Genomic DNA, 15,710 nt, shown 5'->3' with positions numbered 1-15,710 from the left:
GGATGAAGAGGCACCCCTCTGCATCTCTCTAATGAGACCCTGAGTGGCTTGGGTCTGGGATCCTAGGAGTAGGATCGCCCCTTTGAGTACCAGAAACCCAGCTGAGAGCAGGACACAATAAGAACTCAATAGGTCAAATTACAAAGCTGTTTATACATTAGAGCACGTCAATAAATATCATTTACAGGCAGTATAGATGTTGCAAATGTCATCATTTTGAATATTTATAATCCCTGATAACCTTTTCTCCCTGTAATAACAAAGAAAGTCTTGAAAATCTGTTTGCAGGCCAGTAAAAAATAACTTTGACATTGCACCCATAAATATAAGCAGGGAAAATTCAAACCAATGAGACCTGTTCATGTTTTATTTGCTGTCCCATCTTTTACGAGGAGTTCAAAATATATCATGGAAGTAAAGTGACTTCTACCGCATATCCATTTAGTATCTGGCCACTTGCTTAAATGCATAACTCAATCCTAAAACTCTGGACTCTGAATTTATTGAATAGTGACTTTTTCTCAGTGACTATCTTTTTTAAATGGTCATTTTCAGTCAACTTCACAGATCCTTTTATATCATTTTGTAAACCTTAGTCCAAAAAACCCCCAAAGTATCATGTGCATAAAAGATGGACGCATTTTGGTGAAGGTTTCGATTTGTAGTAAGCCAAGTACGTTTTCTAACTAACTACAAACTTAATGTAGGATAATATCAATTATTATCTACACTTAGCCAAAACTTTTAAATTTAGATATACTGATCAATCTATAGCCTATATAAACAGCTTCTTTGGACAGAATGAAGTATCCTATGGATATACAGACTTGTAATTAGTACTCCTGGTCACTTATTTCTAGAATATATTTCCTTATTGTCCCCAGGTTATGAAGAGAAATATCACATAAGTAGGAAACATGTATTTATCCATATGTGAATCACGGAAATAAAAAGACTTCAGTCTCTTTCTGAGCCTATGCTTCTTCAAGGCCACACAAAAGAAATGGCATCACAAACAAGCTTTTCATTCCTAAGTAGCAGTCTGGATAGTACAAGATTCACTTGCCAGTAATTTTTTCAACAAGTATTTACGTTTGTGGTTCACGTTTGCCAGGTACTCTGCTCCTGCTGCACACAAAGATCAGATAAACCAATGGAAGAAGGTTTTAAGGATTCTGCTGCTCACCTGAGCTCCTTCTGGGGGTGGGAGACGACAGCCAAATATGGGCGGGACAGAAGAGCCACATTCTAGACAGTAGCGGGCAAAGGGGTCAGATGGGCGGGGCACAAGGCAGTGGGCACACCTGCAACAGAAGAGGGTCCTGACTGGCCATGTTCTGAGGAGTGCACGTTGAGAAGTCAAGTGTCAATCTTGACAAGCATTCAAACGTTTTTCTGAATAAAATAGAAAGCAGAACACACTCAAAGCCTATGGAACAAGTTCAAGATGGGAGATGCTTGTCTAGTCATTTTATTACACAGTGGCCGTACAGCTGGGACTCATGGTGCCCTTCACCTGAAGGCCAGGCCCATCTCACTTCCCAAGTGGGGCCCCAGTCGTCCCATCACCTTGGATCTGGCGTGTGTGAGGGTGAGACATGGGAATTCCGGGAATGTCCATGCCGCACTTTGCTGACTCCCCATCTGAGCACTGAGCCCAGCCTCAGCGAGAGGTCCTCTCACCTGGCACTCGGAGTCACTGTCAGTCAGGCCCTGCCTCTGTCTTCACTCACCTGGGTGGAGTCCGAGGCTCTGCCCCAGCAACGTCTGGCCCCATTTCCTAGGCAGTTGGGTCCCATCCTTCAGCCCTCACCCACCTACCTCGTTCCGGATATCAGCCAAAGTGAAAGGACTCCAGGAACTGGGCTCCCCTGTGAATAACACTGCTCGATCCTGTGACCTATCTGAACTGCTCAGCATCTATGACGCTTGCATACGGTGCACTGGATGGCTTGGTAGCCTGCACCAGTCTCTACCACGGCCTCTCAACAATCACTAGCCTTTGTAGTTGAGTCCACTTGGGGAAAGGACAGTCTTTTCAACAATGGTGCTGGGCAAACCGGATAGTGACATGAAAAAGAATGAGGTTGGACTGATTGATACCTTATGCCATATACAAAAACTAATACAAAATGGACCAAGGACCTAAATGTAGGAGGTAAATTTATAAATCTCCCAGAAGGACACATAAGAAAAAAGCTTCATGACACTGGATTTGGCCATGATTTCTTGGATGTGATCCCAAAAGCACAGGCAACAAAAAAAATAGATAAATTGAACTTCATAAAAATTTGAATATCAAAAAATACTATCAAGACTGAAAAGACAACCTACAGATGGGAGAAAATATTTATCAATCATATATCTGATAAGGGATTAATATCCAAGATATATAAAATATTCTTGCAACTAACAACAAAAAACAAACAACCCAATTCAAAAATGGGCAAAGGACTTGAGTAGACATTACTCCAAAGAAGATGCCCAACATCACTTGCCATTAGGGAAATGCAAATCGAAACCACAATGAAATACTACTTTACACCCGTTAGGATGACTATTAGAAAAACAGAAAATAAGTATTGGTGAGGATGGGGAGAAACTGAAACCCTTGAACGTTTCTGGTGAGAAGGTAAAGTATGCAGCTGCTGTGGAAAACAGTTTAGCAGTTCCTCAAAAAGTTAGACATAAAATCACCACATAATCTAAAAATTTCAGTTCTAGGTAAATACCCCAAAGAATTGAAAGTAGGGACTCAAAGAGATACTTGTACACCAATGTTTATAGCAGCATTATTCACAATAGTCAAAAGGTGGAAACAATTCAAATGTCTATCAACAGATGAATGGATAAATGAAATGAGGTATATATATACAATGGAATGTTTTTTACCTTTAATATGGAATGAAATTCTGATACATGCTACAACATGGATGAACCTTGAAAATATTATGCTAGTGAAATAAGACACAAAAGGTTAAATATTGTCTGATTCCACTTATATGAGCTTACTAGAACAGGCAAATTCATAGAAACAGAAAATATAACAGAGATTACCAGGTGCTGGAGGGATAGGGGGATGGGGAGTTATTGTTTAATGGGAGCTGAGTTCTGTTTGGGATGATGAAAAATTTCTGGAAATGGACGGTGGTGATGGTGGCCCAACACTGTGAATGTACTTAACGCACTGAATTGTACACTTAAACATTGTTTAAATGGTAAATTTTATTTATGTATATTTTACCACAATAGAAGTATAAAGGACTGTAAAAAAATAACTGATTATGTCAAATAAAAGTAATAATGTATTGTGGGGTTCATAATATTTGTAGAAGTAAAATAAATGACCACAAGAGCACAAAGGCTGTAGTTATCCAGTTATTGGAAGTATACTGTCATAAGGTTCTGAGGCTATAAATGAAGTGGCATGATACTACTTGAAGACAGACTGTAATAAGTTAAAAATGTGTGCTATAGGGCTTCCCTGGTGGCGCAGTGGTTGAGAGTCCACTTGCCGATGCAGGGGACACGGGTTTGTGCCCCGGTCTGGGAAGATCCCACATGCCGCGGAGCGGCTAGGCCCGTGAGCCATGGCCGCTGAGCCTGTGCGTCCGGAGCCTGTGCTCCGCAACAGGAGAGGCCACAACAGTGAGAGGCCTGCGTACCACACACACACACACAAACAAAAATGTGTGCTATAAACCCTAAAGCAACCACTAAGAAGAAAACTTATAGCTAATAAGCCAACAAAGGATACAAAATAAAATAAAACATACCCAATTAATCCAAAAGTAAGCCAAAAAAAGGGGGGGCAACAAAGAATAGATAAGACAAACAGAAAACAAATAGCATGACAGCTGACAAATTCAAACGTATCAATAATCAGAATAAATATAAATACTCTCAACAGCCCAATTAAAGTGCAGAGATTGTTAGATTTTTTAAAAGCAAGACCTGATTATATATGCTGCTTAAAAGAAACCAACTTTAAATAGAGAAACACAAATAGATTAAAACTAAAAGGATGAAAAAAGATGCAAATACTAATCAAAAGAAAGCAGTAATGGCTATTTTAATATCAGACAAATTTGATTTCTGAGCAAAAAATATTATCAGGGTTAAAAAAGGTTATTTTGGGGGGGGAGGAGGGATAAATTGGGAGATTGGGATTGACACATACAGACTACTACTATTTAAAATATATACCTAATAAGAACCTACTGTATAGCACAGGGAACTCTACTCAATACTCTGTAATGACCTGTATGGGAATAGAACCCAAAAAAGAGTGGATATATGTATATGTATCACTGATTCACTTTGCTGTACAGCAGAAACTAACACAACATTGTAAATCAACTCTACTCCAATAAAAATTAATTTTTTTAAAAAAAGCTATTCTGTAATGATAAAGGGGTCAATTCAGCAACAGTACATAAGATTCCAAGAGGTTTATATATTTAATAATAGAGCTTCAAAGTACATAAAGCAAGAGCCGATAGAAATACAAGGACAAGTAGACAAATTCATAATTATAGTCACAGATTTCAGCATAATTTTCTCAATAATTGATAAAACAATAGACAAAATCAGTAAAGATAGAGAAGACTTAAATAATACAACATTGTATTAGTTTCAGGGGTACAACAGAATGATTCAGTAATTGTATATACTGCAAAATGATCACCACAATGTCTAGTTAACATCTGTCACCAAACATAGTTACAGAATGTTTTTTCTTGTGCTGAGAACTTCTTAGATCTACTCTCTTAGCAGCTTTCAAATATGCAACACAGTATCATTAACTATCGTCACCATGCTGTACGTTACATCCCCAGGACTTATTTATTTTACAACTGAAAGTGTGTGCCTTTTGGCCACCTTCACCTATTTCACCCACCCTCCCAACCCCCAGGGAGATGCAAATTAAAACCACAACTACCACCTCATTAGAATGGCCAAAAATAGAAATAAAAGTGTTAGTGAAAATGTAGGGAGACTGGAACTCTCATACATCATACACTACTGGTGGGAATGTACAATGGTACAACCTCTTAGGAAAACAGTTTGACAGTTTTCTTAAAAAGTTAAACATATGCCTACCATATGACCCAGCCATTCCACTCCTAGCTATTTACCTAAGGGAAATGGAAGTATATATGCACAGGACAACTTGTATACACATGTTCATAGCAGCTTTATCTGTAATGGCCCAAAACTGAAAACAACCTAGATGTACATCAATAGGAAATAGGATAAACACACTGTGATGTATCCGTACAATGGAATACTACTCAGCATTAAAAAGAAATAAACATCTGATGCATGCAACAACATGGGTGAACCTCAAAGTAATTAGGTGGAGTGAAAGAAGCCTAGCAAAGGAGTAAATACCGAATCATTCCATTTATATACAGAATCAAATGCAAATTAAGCTGCAGTGACAAGAAGCATACCGACAGCTGCCTGGAGATGGGGAGGGACACGTGGGAGGATTTCGAAAGGGTGCGATGTAGGACACTTTTGGAGGTGATGGATTTGTTCATTTTCTTGATTGTGGTGATAGTTTCAAGATTATATGTGTATGTCAATTGTACTCTTTAAGTGCAGTTTATTGTATGTCATTTGAACCTTTAAATATTGTAAAAATTTAATAAAAAACAGTTGGGGCAAATACCACTGTTATGTCCCATCCTCAAATTCTTTTTGACCATACTGTGTCTTAGCAGGACTTAAGAAACAGTAAAGAGAATGCAAAACTTACTTGAGAAAGTCTGTCTCCCTTTGAATCCTCATGATCTCTGTGCTTGTCAAACTCTTCTGGCCAGTTATATGTGCAAAACCAGGGAACTAAAATTAAGAATATGTATAAAATCATGCTACAGTACAGTAAAATTACATTAAGAGTTCATTTCAGTGCTTTGTCCTACCATATCCAGCAGCCATCTTTTAAAAACCATGATGGGGGGCTTCCCTGGTGGCACAGTGGTTGAGAGTCCGCCTGCCGATGCAGGGGACATGGGTTCGTGCCCTGGTCCAGGAGGATCCCACATGCCGTGGAGCAGCTGGGCCCGTGAGCCATGGCCACTGAGCCTGCTCCAGAGGCTGTGCTCCGCAATGGGAGAGGCCACAACAGTGAGAGGCCCGCGTACCGCAAAAAAAAAAAAAAAAAAAAAACCATTATGGGGAAAGTCTTAAGTAATGATTAATTGTTAATAATTTTAATTAAAAAATTAAAGTGATGTTCATCATCAGACACATGTATTTCATTAAAAACAAGAGTTTACAAGAAAAGAGATCTGAATTACCATCAGACAGACCAGATTTCAGAATTTAGAAACCCAAGTGAGCATCCATATTTCTGAAAGATTAAATCCCTAGGAAAAGGGCTCACCTGAGAGAACTCATCTGCTGTTATCCAGAAACATTTAACTCACTTAGATATATTTTAATTTGAGCAACCTCCTTGTACCAGGCACTGTATTTGATGCAGGGTTGGGGGACAAAGATAAACATTACATAGTCCCTGCCCTCAAGGAGCTGAACTGGTGTACATACAAAGTACTGAAACACATGGGCTCAGTGTCATAACATATCTGTGTTGAGTCCCACGAGAACCTGGGGAGGTTACGATCCCATTCACCTGCTCGGGGAGAAGGGCTCCCTAGGGCTGTAATGTCTGAGCTGGGCCTGGGAAAGTAAAGAACAGTTTGTTAAGTAGACAGAAGGACAAAGGGAATTCCAAGTAGAGGAAACCCACGTGTGAAGACACAGGCAGGGCAGTGATGGCCCATCCTGGTTGTCGGATATGGTCCAGGGGTCGGAGTGGCAGGGGAAGGGAACAGAAAGGACGGCTGAGGGAGAGAAGCTAACACTTATGGAGGGTCTGAGAGTAGGAAAACGTGCCTGGCACATTTCACAGTGACCTCCTAAGGTCAATAGGCAACATTATCCCCATTTTATTTTATTTTTGTAACATTTTCTTCTGATATAATTTCCAACATAGAGAAAAGGTGCAGGGATAGTACAACTAACTCCTTTGTTCGTGTTGACATTTTGCCCCAGGTGCTCCATTCTCTCTCGGAAGCATGAGAATAACCTGCAGCATGACTCCCCTCCTCGCCCCCACAAACACTACAGCATTTCCCAAGAACAGGGGCGTCCTCCTACACAACAGTGCAAACATCAAAACCAGAAAAGTCAGCAGTGATACAATACTAGCATCTAATCCACATATCTTTGTTCACATTCCGTTAGTCGTGCCGGCAATGGCCTTCCCAGCTATAATTTCCTCCTGGACTAGGGTCTAGTCCAGTATCACACTTTGCTCTTAGTGGTCATGTCTTTTCTGTCTCCCTTAATCTGGACTCTCTCCTGAAGCCAGCACGCCTAGAGCCCGTGCTCCGCAACAAGAGAAGCCACCGCAATGAGAAGCCCACGCACCGCAACCAAGAGTAGCCCCCACTCGCCGCAACTAGAGAAAGCCTGTGCGCAGCAACAAGGACCCAACGCAGCCATAAATAAATAAATTAAATAAATAAATTTATTTTAAAAAAAGAGATAGAAGTGTCTTTAAAAATTTTAATTTGATTGTTAAAATTTTAAATTCTGTTATAACACAGAAAGGTGCAGGAGTGGGTTTCTCTTGCAAATTCCTCGGATGTGGCAGCGCTGAGCCTGCTGGCCTTCTCGTCAGTGGCCAGCTGGACTTTCACTCCACGTATGGGTTCCAGAGAACCCACAGCTCTGGGCCCTGACACTAAAGCCAGGCGTCAGCTGTCATCTACCTTCTGCCCAGGCTGTAACGCACGGCTACTTGGCTGCCTCGCCCCGATGGTGACCTCATCCCTGATGGCGCCCCCTGGCACCCCCCCGGCCAGAGGCTCGGCTCAGAGACAACTGTCTCCCTGGTGATTGACCTGTTGTAACAACCACGAGCATCCTTAACGCTGATGTTTGCTGAAGTAAGCTTCAGTTAGGACTGAGCTAGAATATTGAGAAGAATCTCTTACCATATGAAGAAAAAGAGCGGAAGATAAAAGTTTTGTGGTCCTTTTCTGGCCTCCTTTGTCCTTTGAACTCTAGTCAAATTCCCCAAATGTGTCCCCATGTTCCTATTTTTCGGGAAATCTGAATCTTGGGATCTTTATTCTATCTATTCTATCTTTTCAATTACTAGGTGGGCAAGGAAATCCAAATACTCATGCACAAAGGAAGTAATTGACACATTACCAATAATTACGGACACATAAGACTGTTTTTCAGAAAACAGTCATGAAGATGTTTTGTCATATACCATTCATTCTTCAAAATGATGTTGTTCCATCTCACAAGCGGTATTCTTCTTTGGGCTACAGTGGCAAGCACTGCTCGTAGGAGTCGTGTGTGCTCACTAGTCCATTTGGAAACCAGGTCAGCATCCTTCCCAGAAGACTGGGAAGGGCAATCTTCTGTTGCAGGCATGGCTATCCTTTTGTTTAGTGGGGTTTACAGGCAGGCCTTACTAGGTCTGTAGTCCTCTGGCCTGGGCTTTGGGGGTCCTCCAGAAAATACAGTGGGTGGGCAGATGAAAGAACCCAGGAGGCCAGGCTGAGTTATACCGCAGCACTGGAGACTGGAAAGGAAGGAAGGAGGTGGACCTCAGGATCAGGATAATTGGTCTTCCAGGCCGGTGGTTCTCAGATTGGGTAGATCATCAGTCATCCACAGCCTCCGTCTCAGGCTTATGGACTTAGACTACCTAGAAGCACTGCAAGAGCAGGTAGCTGGCAATCTGTATACATATTTAAAATTCCCCCCAGGTGGCTGTGATGGGCAGCCAGGTTTGGGACTCATGCTTCTGACCTCCCTTATTCTTGATGATTAATGTGAGCAGCCTTGAATCATGGGCACACAAGAAGCAGTTGTGGTTGGATAGAAAATGTGACTCCAGGAAGGCTCTACCTGGCGCTCAGAATTGGAGGAAGAGAGCAAAGTGTCCTGGGGTGCCCTCAGATGCCAAAAGTCTAAATGGAATCCTATAAACACTGAAAAATCAAAGTGCTACAGTAGTTGTAGAAGACAACTAGTATAAGGGCATCTTTCTTGTGTTACACAGTAAGAACGTATTAATGTGGCTTTTACTGAGGTTGTAAACCACCTCTATCTTGTCAGATCCAATGGGCAAGTCGCCATCTTTGCCTAATTCGAATGCGCAGTCACATTCGCATAGATGACCACTGCCTCCTCCTTGAAACCCTTTCTTTTCTTGGCTTCTACGGCACATTTTTTTTTTTTTTTTTTTGCTTTCTTCTTAGGCTCTTCCTCCTCTGTTCAACCTCTAAGTCAAGAATTTTGTCTGTGCCATCTTCTCTTCACTTTCTGTACACCCCGGCAGGTGATCTCACTTAGCCCCAAGCTTTAAATACCGTCTACAATAGATATTGAACATTTCTAAATATATATCTCCAGCCCTGACCCTCCCCCTGAGTTTGAACCTGCATATCCAACAGTCTACTTAACACCTCCACTTGGACGTCTGATGCGTCCCAAGCACCTGCTCCTCCCTGGTCTTCCTCATCCCAACAAATGGTACCATCATCTCCAGATGCTAATGCCATCATCTCCAGACGCTCAGGCCAGAACCCTGAGAGCCATCCTTGGCTCCTCCCTTTCCCTGATCCCATCTGCCTGATCTCGCAGCCAAACCCTCCGGCCCGACCTTCAGAACGCCGCCTCCTGTCTCAGCACTTCCACAACCTGGGCACAAGCTGCCATCACCTCTCACGTGGAGCAAAAAGCCTCATAAGCGATATTCCTCTCATGCCTGTACAGCCTACTCTCCACACCGTGGCCCGAGAGAAAACTTGTAAATGTCAATGAGATTGTGCCTTACCCTCCAAATGGTTTCCCTTTACAATCAGAAGAAAATCCAAACTTCTCACAATGGGACTCATCCCAGTATCTGGGATTCCCACCCAAGCCTGCCAATTAGAATCACTTATGGGTGAATTTTAAAAAGATAAAACCATGCCCAAACCTGACACCAGACCAACGAAGGCAGAATTTCTGAGGCTGTGGTTTGAAGGGCCTCAGGCGACTCTGAGGGGCAGCCACGTGGGAGCAGCACAGTGCTCTGAGCTGCGGCCCCGCTGGCCCCCCACACCTCATCTCCCACCCCGCTCCCCACGCTCCATCCTTACCGCCTCCCTGTGATCCCTCACTTTGATGAACTTGACGTTACTCTGCCAAGACCTTTGCAGGGCTGGCTTCTGCTCATCTTGAAGATTCAATTAAAATGTCACCTTTCTGGGGGGGGGCCCTCTCTTATCCCCTTGAATTAGAACACTGTTCTTCCTCCATGTTCACTCTCTGTCCCAGGGGTTCTCAAATTTGAGTGTATCTCAGAAGAAGGGCCAATTAAAACAGATGATCGGGCCCATCCCCAGAGGCCCTGACTCCGTAGGTCTGGGGTGGGGCCTGAGGGCCTGCATTTCTGATGAGCTCCCACGTGATGCTGACGGTATCAGCCTGGGGACCACACTTGGAGAACCACTGCTCCATCCCATTACCCAGCTCTACCTTTTTCATGACACATCACTATTCTTAATTTTTTGTTCGATTATTCACATGTTTATTATCTGCCTGCCCCCACCCCCGATAAAATGTGAGCTCCATGAGTACAGGGGCCTTTCTTGTTCAACCAGGTATTCCCAGCTTCGGAACACTGCCTGGCATGTGGTGACAAGGCAGGGATACTTCCTTAAAGTATTTCATGGGAAGCATTAAAAACACAGTAGGGGGGGCTTCCCTGGTGGCGCAGTGGTTAAGAATCTGCCTGCCAATGCAGGGGACACGGGTTCGAGCCCTGGTCCGGGAAGATCCCACATGCCGCAGAGCAACTAAGCCTGTGCGCCACAACTACTGAGCCTGTGCTCTAGAGCCCACGAGCCACAACTACCGAGCCCACGTGCCACAAATACTGAAGCCCGCGTGCCTAGAGCCTGTGCTCTGCAACAAGAGAAGCCACTGCAATGAGAAAATCAGGCACCGCAATGAAGAGTAGCCCCTGCTCGCCACAACTAGAGAAAGCCCGCGCGCAGCAACAAAGACCCAACGCAGCCAAAAATAAACTAATTCATTCATTTAAAAAAAAACAAAAAAAACCACAGTAGGAATTTAGTACCCTAAAGATTGTCTTTAGAAGTTACCTGGGGCTGCTGGGTGGCTGGTCGAGAGCCTGATTCTTCACGGAAAGCTGGGATTTCCCGTGGGCTTTTTGAGAACCGAAGATCTTTCAAAGTTTTAGGGTCAGTTCTTTCACCCACGTCTACGATTATATCAAAAACATCATTCTGTGAATATCTATAATTATATATGCATTCATGCAACTGTGTCTTCATAGTTAGGAGCCTTTTAATAAGGGACCACTGTTATCACATTTTTTCTCTAAAGTAGAATTATACAAAGAAGCTCCCACTCAGTTAAATTAATAGCAATAAAGAAAAGAATTAGCCCAGACTGAGAAAATTAAAATCTGCCCTGCGACATTCCACAACATTCCACACCAGGCTGGGAAAATGGATAAATCCAGTTGCAAGGTTAGCAGGAAACATCATGTGTCCCAAGGACACACTGCAGCTGTAACATGTCGTAACAGCCCCCACTTTGAGCGACTACTGTTTCTTACTTGCCAAGAAACCTTGTTCCCTAAAATCAGATTATCAGAATTTTTGCTATTTGAAATCTTATCAGTAAGAATGAAACATCCAACTCTTGCCTGGAGGACCCAAGTCACTTTGACATAGAGAGGCAGCTTCAATTTCCAACCCTGGTGCAGAGCTTCAGAGAAAGGTTTCTGAACACAACATTCCACATTTATCTTTGTTGGTTCCAAGGTAACAGAACCCCGGTCCCCTTCTCGGGTCCATACCTCATACCTCATGAGGTATACATCAGGACCATTTCACACTGAGCCCTGCTTCGCTTGAGCCTATCAAAACTCTTCTTTCATTTAAATTTCGTCCTAACTCCACCCTTCCCCCTATAACTGTTATCTATGCTTTGGTTGATGAGATCCCATGGTTCCTCTGGTGTGTGGTCTCCCACGTTGCAATGAATCGATAAATCTGACTCTGCTGGACAGCTGCACTACCCTTCATGGTCTTAAGCTGTTGGCTAGGACAGCATTAAAAGTCAAGTTACAGCTTACTTTATTGTTCCAGTGCTTCTTATCCAACCCTTCTGCAGACAAGAACACAAGCACTGAACCTGTTTGGTGGTTTAGAATATTAAATCTTATCTTCGTCCTGTCACGTCATACCTGGAAAATTTCCAAGGTTAACATTCCAACCCAGTTTATTTTCAACATTCTTATTTTTCTTCCTCCCTTTTGATTCAATAAATCCATTTTTCAGTTCCTAGGAGGGAAGAGATTGCATATCAATCCCTTGATTCTTCCCATTTAGATATGAAAATTAAAAGTTCCATGGTAGAGACAGTGACATAGCCTGCACTTCTCACTGGAAAGGGTTTACAGTCGTTTTCATAAAGTGACCTCTGTCTCACCTTTCCCTGGAAACACACAGCTTTGAACCTGGGCTGCTTGGTGGGCAGCTTGTCTGCTTGGGAAGCCCCACCAGTTTGAGTGGCCAAGACCAGAAGCAGGTGGCAGCATATACAGGCAGGATGTCACCATCATGGGAGTCAGAGCAGTAACAGAGGGACCACCAGACCCAGGGGCAAAGACAGGTTGGGGTCAGGCCAAGACAGTACTTCTGTCCACTACCTGCCCACACGTGGCCCTGAAACATAAACACGCTTCTCTCTGGACTTCCTTCTCCTTGGGCTCAGTCCTTCGTGCTTGGTTGAAGCCTGAGCACCTGCTGCTACACGTGGGTTCAGCCCCTGCCCAGTGTAGACCCCTGACCACACGTGGGCCCCACACGACACCTGTACCACTGCTCTGCTCCCACAGCCTCCTCTCTGGCCTCTGGTCAATCATTAGACTGAAGGGACTCCCAAAAAGCTTCCCGTCACCCCCAGCGAGACCTCCATGACTGAGACTTTTTGGTTGGTTGCCTTGTCGTGGGCTGGCACATCCTCTGACCCTGGGATCTATCTCACTGATGCCGAGAACCCAAACATCCTTTCAAGACAGGTCTAGTTCATTCTCCAAAGAGATGAGGCTTTGCAGCTATTTGGCAATGAAGGTTTCAACATAATTGAAGGCCATGCCCACTGAGGGCTTCTACTAGTCTGGTGCATCTAGTCAACAAATATACACCCTCTGCCCTCTCCTACCTGCCCCCGTGCAAGATGCTGAGTATGGCAGACATGCTCTCTGACACCTGGGAGCCTACACTGCATGGGGGAGACAGACAGGGAGCAAAGTATTCATAGCATCAAAGCATTTTATAAAAGGAGAAGACCTGGTGCTAGGGGAGCAGAGACGGAGCACTGACGCCCAGTTTAGTTTGGCTGGAATATAAACAGGGGAGTCACAAGGCAAAGAATGACTGAGGACAGAAACTGCTTCTTAGGATGCCAGGCTAAAGGGTCCTGCTTTCTTCGACAGGTAAGGACACAGGAGACAAGGATGCTTGCTAGGAATCTCCAGTGGGCAGGGTGGAGGAGGGACTGGCCAAAGGGTGGGAAATCAGCAAAGATACTTTGCAATGGTTGATACTGACCCCAACTATAAGGACCTGAAAATGGGCAGAATGACTGTGGTGGTAAAGGAAGGGGAAGATGCGACCACTGAGAATGGGAGCTGAGAATGCGGTGAGGATCCGAATGCCTTAGAGTGTCATTACGTACCTGCTCTGGAGGGTCTTTGAGAACATTTTCCACGTCGTCTTCTGAAGGGACTGCATCTGGCAGTACATAGTCCACCTGAAACACCTTTGTTACCATGGCACTCTGTCTGCAGTCTCTGAACATTATTCAGAACAGAAGAGGTCTGCGTGTTACACAAAGATTCAAAGACAAGGTGCCTAGCAATTAAGATGACTCTATAAAGCCCCTTAGTCTAGAGACTAAATTTATTCTATTTTAAATTTGGAGAAACCAAAATACAGCTTCTATAATCTTTCCCTACCTTATTCTTATTCGGGTTATCTCTTGCTATGCAACAAACTGCCCCAAAACATAATGTCTTAGAACACAAAGCTGTGGGTTCACCATCTGTGCTCCCGGTTGCCATCTCTCGTGTGGCTGCAGTCAGGTGTCAGCTGGAGTCGATTCAAAGACCAACTCAGCCGGAGGTCCAAAATGATCTCTCCCCTCATGTTCCAAGTCTGGCCTGGGCTGGCCATTCAGCTCTCTGCTTCCCTCTCTGTCCATCTCCCTCTGCAGGTGGTGAACTTGGGCTTCCTCACAGTACAGAAATGTCAGGGAGGTCAGACTCCCTACACGGTGGCTGGCTTCCCCCAGCATTTATGTTCCGAGAGACCAGAGCAGACACTGCAACACTTCTTGTGGTCTGGCCTTAGCATCATGTCTGGTGCATTATCTTGGTCAAAAGTAAGTCACAGGGCCAGCCCAGGTCCAAGCAGAGGGAGGCGTGGTTCATGGGGGGCCATTCTGGGGGACCATCTATCGCACTCACCATAAAGATGTCATACGTTAAGTCTCAACCTATTCTAAAACAAAGAATGGGGTTACCTATGTATCATTCATTCCATATGAGTCATGGGGATTTTCCGTACCCCAGTTGTGGGTAGCACTATATATGCTGCCCTGGGAGATTTTAACTGTTATTCCTCAAATACCAGCAAGTTCTCAATTTATTCATAATATTTCACAATGAATCTTGTTCCTCTCGGACGCAATAGGAGTCCACTGAGAAAGCAATGCAGAGGGCCCAGAACTGAACTCTGGCAGTGATTTCAACTCAGAACCAGAAGCTCATCTACACTTTTTAGTTTTAAAAACAGTTTTATTGAGGTATAATGTACATCACATAAAATTCACCTGCTCTAAGTATATAATTTGACGATATTTCCTGAATTTACACAATCGTGCAACCCCCACGGCAGTCCAGTTTTAGAACGCTCCATCACCAAAAAATTCCCTTGTGCCTGTTTGTAGTCCTTCCTTGCTTCCACCTCCTACTCCAGGCAAACATTGATCTGCTTCCTGTCTCCATAGTTTTGCCTTTTCTAGAAATTCAAAATAAATGTCATCATACAAATATAGTCTTACATATCTGGCTGCTTTCATTCATCTTTTGTTTTTTTTGAGGTTCACCCATGTAGTTGCATGTATCAATAGTTCATTCATCTTTATTCTTGAGTAATATTCCATTTTATGGATGTACCATAGTTTGTTTATCCATTGCCAAGTGGACGGTCACTTGGATTTTTTCCAGCGTTTGGATTATTATAAATAATGCTGCTATGAGCATTCACATATAAATAAGTCTTTGTACTATAAGCCCTGGAGGTTGGATTTTCTCTTGTTTGTAACAAACAAGTGCCTGACTTAAGCTTCGCTTGCTGAGGCATCCACTTCAAAGGTGGCGATCTTGAGTAGACACGCTGCCGACCACAGGACTAGATAAAGATCCAGGCCACCTCCCCCCACGGAGGCTCCTTTATCTTAGAGATCTTGGTTGGTTTCAATGACTGACCAATTGGGTTGCTTGTTTTTTCTCTTCCTGCTTTAAATTCTCACTCTTATGTTTAAAATTCACCAATAAAGAGTGAGCCCATGGAACCCTAGCCCCCTCC

General features: G+C 43.6%; 1 protein-coding gene across 5 annotated transcripts in view; it reads right to left on the bottom strand.

The window, feature by feature from the left end:
* Nucleotides 1–15,710, bottom strand: part of DZANK1 (double zinc ribbon and ankyrin repeat domains 1) — a 74,951-nt gene that overhangs the window by 48,703 nt on the left and 10,538 nt on the right. For 3 of the 5 annotated variants that reach the window (XM_029221864.1, XM_029221863.1, XM_029221865.1), the window contains exons 4-8: nt 13,798–13,912; nt 12,302–12,398; nt 11,190–11,308; nt 5,765–5,850; nt 1,187–1,304 (exon numbers count right to left, since the gene is read on the bottom strand). In XM_029221864.1, coding sequence (XP_029077697.1) covers nt 1,187–1,304; nt 5,765–5,850; nt 11,190–11,308; nt 12,302–12,398; nt 13,798–13,912 — 535 coding nt within the window. Of the gene's footprint in view, nt 1–1,186; nt 1,305–5,764; nt 5,851–11,189; nt 11,309–12,301; nt 12,399–13,797; nt 13,913–14,077; nt 14,692–15,710 lie in introns of those variants that run through there. The other 2 variants (XM_029221866.1, XM_029221867.1) reach the window with 2 other exon arrangements.

The sequence above is a fragment of the Monodon monoceros genome, unplaced genomic scaffold (assembly GCF_005190385.1).
Source record: "Monodon monoceros isolate NGI ecotype Baffin Bay Population unplaced genomic scaffold, NGI_Narwhal_1 Super_Scaffold_13, whole genome shotgun sequence".
Taxonomy (NCBI): domain Eukaryota; kingdom Metazoa; phylum Chordata; class Mammalia; order Artiodactyla; family Monodontidae; genus Monodon; species Monodon monoceros.
Note: the sequence above shows the minus strand (reverse complement) of the source record. Positions and strands in the feature narration are given on the sequence as shown.